The sequence below is a fragment of the Anopheles marshallii genome, chromosome 2 (genome assembly GCF_943734725.1).
Source record: "Anopheles marshallii chromosome 2, idAnoMarsDA_429_01, whole genome shotgun sequence".
NCBI lineage: Eukaryota > Metazoa > Arthropoda > Insecta > Diptera > Culicidae > Anopheles > Anopheles marshallii.
This window is the reverse complement of record NC_071326.1, coordinates 68,991,524-68,999,747: the sequence shown is the minus strand read 5'-3', so window position 1 is coordinate 68,999,747 and position 8,224 is coordinate 68,991,524. Positions and strand designations below refer to the sequence as shown.

At 49.4% G+C, this 8,224-nt stretch overlaps 1 protein-coding gene across 1 annotated transcript; it reads right to left on the bottom strand.

Moving 5' to 3' along the window:
• Window positions 1-1,100: 1,100 nt before the first annotated feature.
• LOC128708494 (uncharacterized) lies at window positions 1,101-7,428 on the bottom strand. Its single transcript, XM_053803472.1, has 2 exons — window positions 7,161-7,428; window positions 1,101-7,099 (listed from the first exon to the last, which is right to left on the bottom strand). The coding sequence occupies exons 1-2, from the start codon at window positions 7,426-7,428 to the stop codon at window positions 1,101-1,103; spliced, it is 6,267 nt and encodes a 2,088-aa protein (XP_053659447.1).
• Between the last annotated feature and the right edge of the window lie 796 nt (window positions 7,429-8,224).

Below are 8,224 nucleotides of genomic sequence, written 5' to 3'. Positions count from 1 at the left end.
CGCTCCCCCACCCGTGCCCGGGACGCTGCATCCTGTGACGACAGGAAAGAATGGGTCACGAAACGAAACGGAGCGAGTACGAAGGAACGAAAATTAATATATCAACCTTCCCGCGTGTCAAACCTCGCTAGCCTCGCTCGCCTTCCCCCGGCTGTTGCCACGGGGAACCGCACCACAAAGCAAACAAAACGGAACAGCGACGAGTCTGCGAACGATTACGCGAACCACGCACGGGAAGAAAAACAAGAAGAACTCGCACTGTTGCACACAGAAACCTAACGCGCGCGATCACGTACACCAAACATTTGTGGCCGGTTTGGCGAGGAAAAAAAACCCGGAAGAAATAATAACTTCGATTGATTGTAATCACAATCACGTGTTTTTTTTTAAATTGATAGATTACCACTATCAGCTTAGCTAAGCGCAAGCTCGGTCACGGCCAGCGAATGTAAATTCGTCCGAATATAAAACGCGTCTGTCGCGGACGGAAGCTCCAATAGTAACGCATCTCATACGTTAAAGGTTCGTCGCTGGTACTGGCGTTTAACTCTTTTAAATTTCTTCTGCAGAGAGCTTTGCATCGCGCTGAGCGTGACCGCGCGGTGTACAATTCAGACATCTGGTGAAGCTGCAGACAGAATGAGATGAAAAGAGCACATTGAAGAGCGTGAGAGCTCTGTTGTTTAGCGCTCTTTATATAATAATTTATTTCCCGATGAAAAACCTGTTTCGGGATGCAAAAAGTGAGAGATTACTAAGAGAAGAGAGGAGAGCAACTACTATAATAGAGAAAGAGAGCGAGAGCGGAAGACAGAGTGATAGAGAGAGAGAGAGAGAGAGAGAGAGAGAGAGAGAGAGAGAGAGCGAGGGAAAAAGCTTTTGGAAGAGGACTTCAAAGCTCTTGAAGAGCTTTCGTATGTCGATCTAGTTTTGGGAGGATTTACGGTTAATAAACCTTCGTTAAACTTTCAACCCTTTAGGTGTATGGAGTTAGTCATCAATTTATCCTTCTTCGAGAAAAATTTCGTTATTCTTATCTCATTTAATTGCGTGTACTTTGTTGATCAAGATTAACATATTTTTTTTATCATCAAACACTTTCATTCGTCCATCGGTGTCTCATCCTCTTCCAAATTGTCATTACCTACTGGCTCCTTCACATCACCGTCCTCTTCCTCTTCATTTGCCGTGGTAACGCCTTCCATCACAACGTCCACCTCCTCCAACTCATCCTTTACTTCCACGCCCGGGCCATCCTTCTGACAGTTGCACCAACGCATAACGAACCTTCGCAGCGCGAGCACAACGAGGATGGACGTCTGATCCACCTTCACATCCTGCAACTTTCTGCCCATCGTCAGGTCATCGTCATTAGCGAACGTTCCGCATTGGCGCACGTACCGCACGCACCACAACAGTTCACCGTGCTCGGCGAACAGTTCCTCAAAGTACGCCATCAGTTGCTGCAACACCTCGCCACTCACCAGTGACATCAGATGCTGGTAACCGTGCCACGGGGAGGTCGTCTTTTCCAGCAAATTTAAGAACCGAATCAGCGTGGTACTTGTGCTGCCTGGCGATAGCAGTGGGAGAAACTTGAGCGTTAAGATCAGTATGCCCCGCTGGAAGAACACCGTCGAGCGTGGATGATGTTGCGTCGGGGCTCTGTACGAGCAGGCCATCACCTGCATCGAGTACCAGCAGTCACTAAGCAGTCCTAGGAAGGCTTCGATCGTGTCGAACTCGAAGCTCTCTATCACGTCAATGCGCTCGCTGAGCCATCCGACAAACCCTAGGGAATCCACCAGATATTGGCAGGATTTGGGGATTTTCGCAATGGCGTTCAGCAGGTGCAGAATGGCCATGTTCAGCTCGCGGTTGGAGAGTGGTGAACCGTGAAAGCCCATCATCACCTGTATGATGGGTGAGGCACGCAGTACCGCAAAGTCGCGATGTGACTTCACACCTTGATGAAGCGTCCGTACCATGAACATGCGCTGCACATTATTCTCCACGTCGCTGCTGTTGAACAGCGGCAAGAAGTTGGGCACCATGCGGAAGTTGTACACGTCCTGGTTGATCAGGTACTGCGTCATCGGTGCGTGCAATTTGCTCAGTACGTTCGGCAGCAGCTTGACGGTTTCGGCGATGAAAAGCATCGACAGGTACGGTGCTCTCGGGACGTGTCCATGTTTGTGTACATCTTCGTTGTAACTAGCCGCTGTCGCGTACATCTCGATAAACCGTCGTTGCACGATGGCGAACAGATGCAGCCATGTCTTGCAGTCGGTCAGTCGCTTCGTTAGCTCTAAGTGGCTACGAATGCGCAGCAACACACTGCCGGCCGCTAGACGCATCTGCTCATCGTTGCTCGCGAGGCACAAGAACGGTAACGTAAGGAGGCCGGAACGTATGCCCTGGCGCAACATGTCAGACTGCTCGCTCGAGTACAGGTAGTTCATCATTGGCATCAGGAATGCGGGATCATACGTTACGGAGTTCTGCTCCGCGTTGGTGGTGTGCATATCCAGCAAATCGCTGTGCGGATGAAGCTTCCTGCCGTATCCTCGGCGAGATTTTTCAACGAACCGTTCGACGGGGGTGTTTGCTTGATAATCCACCAGCAGTCCGCGCTTTTCCGTATCCGACTGTTCGGCGAGCTGGTCAAAGTTTGTCTCCGGTAGTTGTGCACATGCGTCCAGCTTTCGCCACACGGGGAAATTTTCGATCATATTGATAACTTTATCTTCCACCAGCAACGAAAACACCTCCGAAACGTTCGTGCGGAATGAGTTCTGCGGTCCACGACCTAAACTGGCGCCATGTTCTTGTTCATCCCCCTCCGCAGTGGCTCTAGATTCCAGGGAGAAATGTTTAATAGCCGTTTCACCCCACAAGAACGGTCGAAACCCGTGCATCTGCACGCCCGAACGCTCGTAGTGCTGAAGAAGTGCCAGAATGTAGCGGTTAGCGTCAGTGAGCGTGGCACCATACGCACCTAATAACAGCGGGACATGCTTCTGGTTTGCGACATTTGGATTTTTGCGTGCCAGCGCATACAGCAGCTGGACGAGAGCAGTTTTCGGTAGGTATTGATACTGCACCAGCAGCACACGCAGGAAGTTCGAGTGTGACAGAGCCCAGTCATAGTATCGTTCGATATCGGCCTGTTCCTTTCCACCGTCGACGTAGAACAGGTCCACCAAAACCGCCATCAGCTTCGGCAGCACGTGCAGTCGCTCATCGAACCGTCGATCGTTGTCGCCCCGACGTACTGTTTCCAAACCAAACTTAAGACAGTTCTTACAAAATGTGTTCCATTGGCCTGCCTTCGTTACCGACCCGAAAGACATCTTGTCCGACTTGATGTGGTAGCGAGAAGACTGCTTTGCCCACCGATATGTTGCAAGAGTCAGCTCGTTCAGTCGCTGCATGTGTGCATCCTGCTGCAACAGATACTGTGCGGACGAAATGGAACGTAGCAGTGTCTCGAAACATTGCAACAGCACGGAGAAACCGTTGCAGTAGATGGTGTGCTGTACGTTTGCATTGCCACCCTCGGACGATGTCTTCAGTGCTGCTCCATAGATCTCCATCAGCACTCGCAGCTGGAACGTTTCGACCGCCTCGATGCGAAGCTTTTTCCGTGTAAAATCTACACATTCGTTGCGTGGCATGCACAACCGGACGAGTTGTTCGCTTGCTAGTGCATTCTCGCGATAAATCACTGCCGCTTTGCTTGGTTTTTCCAGCATCTTCAGGATGGGACCTTTAAACTCTGCGTAGATCTGTGCCAGCAGTTGTTTGCCTTCTTGTGCTTCGACTGTACCCTCGGTAATAATGCCTCGTCTGAAGGCAACATTTAGCAAAGGATACACTAGTTCCTTTTTCGCCACATTCTGTCCCACAAGCTGCAGGAACGGTGCGTGCAAGTGCGAACAGCGCGCTAGTAAGAATGTCGCAAGTTTTATCGTCGCTTTGCTGATTCGCCGATTAGTGTCGAAGAACACGCGCATCAGGTCCGGATCGATGTGCGCGATGCTATGCGGAAACATATCGAAATAATCGCAAAGGTTTTGTTCCAGCTCCTCCAACTCGACCATCTGGCCATCGCTTTGTTTGCTTTGGCCACATTCCATGTAGATACGCACCAACCCGCGAACAGTTTCCTCCGGAAGGAAGAATTTTTGCCTACACCGGTTATGCGCTATCAGCTGCTGCATTGCAAAACACAGCTGCTTGTAATGGTGCGAGCGTTGATTATCGCTCACGAAGACCTCGGCAGGCAGTTGTGCGTAGTGCCGCAGAAGCGTTGCACAGTGACGCTCGTTGAGCTTGAAAATGGCGAGCAGCTTTTCGGCTAGTTCACCGTCCAGGAGCGTTTGGGCGTTTTCCGTCGAAACTTGGATCAGCTCGGTGATGATCTTGTTTGAGTACAATTCGGTGTACGTTTCAAAATGTGGCAAATGGTGTATTACCTGCATTAGATCATATACGAACTCGGACACCTGCCGGCGCAACGAATCTTCGTTCCGCTTGATAATGGTAAAGTGTTGGAAGATGACGGGCCGTTGCAGGAAAACACCTTCCATCAGCTCGCCTATATCTTGCTCCGACAGAACGCCCGGTTTGAGTAGAGGTTCAAGCAGCAGGTTACAGTAGTGCGTTGCAATTTCTGCATGGTTCGGGCCAAGCTTGCCTGATGCTACCCAGCGGCTGAAGTAGAATAGAGTTTGATGGAACATATTCAACAGCACACCACGCACTTCCTCCGTGTGGCGTTGGAATTCCTTGTCCAGGGTGAAACTTTTGTCCTTCACTATTAACGCTCTGTTCAGTGAACGAAAGTATGTTCTGCCAAAGTGTAAATCCAACTCATTACCCGTTAGCCAGTTGTTTGCGTACTTATAAACTGCATCCGATACACTCCCATCGTCGAGCTCCTTCACAGCACGATGTACGATCTCCGGATGCGGGATGTAGTGCAGATAGCGTAATGCTACCGCTTCAAAATACAGACGAAACTCTGCCGGTCTTGTGGTACTTTTGCCAAACACATGCATAAAGAAGTTGTCCGCAACGGGAAGCTCCACCTGTGCGTCCAGCAATGCTTCTGATCCGGCGAACGCAACCGTACCCTCCGTTTCCTGTTCAACTCTGTCGAACAGTGCGTTCAGTTCGTTCTTCCCCGCTGAAGCGCCAAAGTTAAACGCCCCATCTATTAGGCTGTGGTCGATGGAAGATTTGGCATTCGCGTTCTGGCCCATTTGCTGTGCAGCTCGTTGCATTTCACTCGCTAAATATCTTGTCAGTTCCGCTACTAGGGTGGATGGCTCGACATCTCTAAGTGCCTGAAACCAGAATTCGATCTCCGTACCACGATTACCGAACAGGGCCGTGTTGCGAAGCAGCGCCAGCAACTGCTCGATGGCATCACGCCGCATTTCGTCTTTTCCGAAGAAGTACGCTTTGGCAAGTATCAGAAACACGGTCGGGAACAGATCCGAGCTGAAGGAGACACTCTGCGGTTCCAGCGCAATGATCACCTTGATCGCTTTGAACTCGTAGTTTAAAAAATTTTTCTTCACCAGTGCGACTTGATAGTCCGGTTGTAAAATGTCACGGAAGGTGGTAATGAACGAGGAAGATTCGATGTACGCACGGAACGAACGAATGCAAACCAGCAAAATATCCATCGCGTGCTCAAGCGCTACTTCTCGGTTATTGGCAGCACCAATATTACGATGAGTTTCCATCGCTGCTATGATGCGATCGATACTGGGAAACATTGCCACAATCTTATTAATTGCATCAACCTTCACCTTTTTCCGACCAAACTGATCCAATATGCCGCTGCTTTCGATCGCTAGCAGACACTCCTCGCACCTGGTGATCATCAGCGCGAGAAACTCCAGGCAGTAGGGGATGTTTTCCTTGTTTGTGCCCAGCGCTGCCCCGATGTGTTCAAGGAATGTGCGTGGTAACGTGCTTTGCACTACAAACGCCGACAGTGCTTTGGCGGATACGCCCTTTTGCAGCTTCGCGATCAATTCAGCCGGTTTGTACAGCAGAAGCATTTTCTTGAGCATTTCGTGAATTTTTTCCGATCTCGATTTCAGCATACCACCGTACATGTCGAGCGTTGCCGGTAGCACCTCCGGGCACATTTCGAGCATACTGAGCACTAGGCGACGTTGGTGTTCGTGTAGCTGGGTGTATTTCAAGTTCTGCAACAGCTGCCGATAACGCGGACTGGCCCGTTCTAGGTCTATCGATTTCGGTACCAAAAAGCAGCGACGAGAGGTTAGCAATGGTAGGAGGAATTCTTCGGTGGCGCTCAACACCTGAAGTTTAGCCTGGTCCCGGATAATCTGTTTCTCGGGACCGACCCATTCGTATACGTGGACCAACGCCTTCAATATGTCGGGTGTGAAGGCGGTCCGGTAGATATATTTGTCGATGTCTGGATTATCGAGCACGTATTGCCGTAGCGTTTTCATGACCAGCACCACGTTTTCCGAACTATCGAACACAAGATTTAGTACCAGCGGATAAACGAGTGCGGGCCGGGCTAGCCAAAATCGTACCAGTTGTGTTGGTGTATCGATCAGAAAGGCTAGATTAAACTCGATAAATGCCGTACGCAACGAGTTCCCGATAAAGCCTTCCGTTTGCTTGATCGTTTCACGATGGTCTGCCATACCCATCTTGGAACTGCAAGTGTCCACCAACCGTAACACATCACGCCAATGTGTTTGGCCATCCACCAACAAAACTGCTTTCAGAAGCCGTAAAGCGGATGCCTTACTCGACATCGCATTTGCACCTTGATCCTGCAGCAAATTACACACAACGGTCTGATAGTTGGTCATGATCGACTTGACACACTTGGTGGCGTATTGAACGTGCGTTTCGTCACAATCCAAACTCTGTAGCAAAACCAGCTGCAACAAGTGCAGTATATCGGCGACATCGTTCAGCTTATCCTTCTCGCAAGACGCTAGAATGGCCAACAGTGGTTTAAATGTGCCACCGCACCGAATGTAATGCATAACCAGCTCCGGATGCGCGTAGGCTTCGTGCAGAAAGTGACGAATGGCTGTTGGGCGGAAAAGAACACGATGGTATCATTGTGTATTGATGTACACGGTTTAACTTACCACTCATTGCCATCACTCCAGTTTCGAGCTCCCGTCGAAAGGTTTCCGCAATTTTGTTGCTTTTCTTCTCCTCAACGCTCGGTTCCACATAGCCATTTGTCTTGCGTTTCTTAAATGCTTGCGATACCGGCCGGCCACCACCTTTTGGTTTGCCAACAGCATGCGGTTGCTTTGCATTTGCCTTCTTGATGGATTTCTGCTTCTTTTGCCGTACAGGACACTCGATGCCGTTGGGTTCCAGCTTCCGTTTAGCTATGTTTGACGTCATTTTGATAAGTGTGGCACGTTTTTTCACTATTTTGGAAGAAAATTTGTTACAAAAAGTACCGGATCGCGGCCAAAATGATACGCACCACCACGCGGTTCGGCTTCAAAACAAACTGCTGTCAACCGGGGGCCTGTCATACGGTTGACAAGGTGTATCAATGAAAGGTAGTCGGGAAAAACAACAACAAAACAAGGTGAAACTTTTCAACTTGAAATGATGCAAATTTCTGAGTATCGTAGAATTTCGTAATTCTACGGAAATAAATTACAGAAAGCAGGCTTCCCACCAAATTCCATCTTTAATTGAACGTTCTGGTAAAGATACAAGAAATTGGGTTTATGACACACACCATTGTTGGCTCGTGTTGTTTTGATCCACGAAAGAAGCTGCTAAAAACGGTTCATTACACCTTAAATTTACACTCATCAGTTATTTTTCTATCCCCATGACAATGTTTCGAAACATAGAAGCATCTCGCATCGGATCCTATGTCCGGAAGGTACTCCCGCATGCATTGCCAGCAAGGAAAACAACTTGGTCCAGACAAGTGAAACCAAACGGTGGAAAAACATCCAACATGTGTTTCAGATTGATGCACTTTTCCATCGAATCGATCGCGTTATTTTCGGTTTGCTGAGTTGTCTCGAACGTATTCCACCCTCCCCTGTTCCCTTGCTCCCCCTACCTAGGATGAGAGAGTTGGGAGGAGGGATACTGGTGTATTCCTGCGCGTTCTTGAGATTGACTTGGGAACAAATCGACCCCCACACACACGTTCGCGAGACGAAATGTGCGA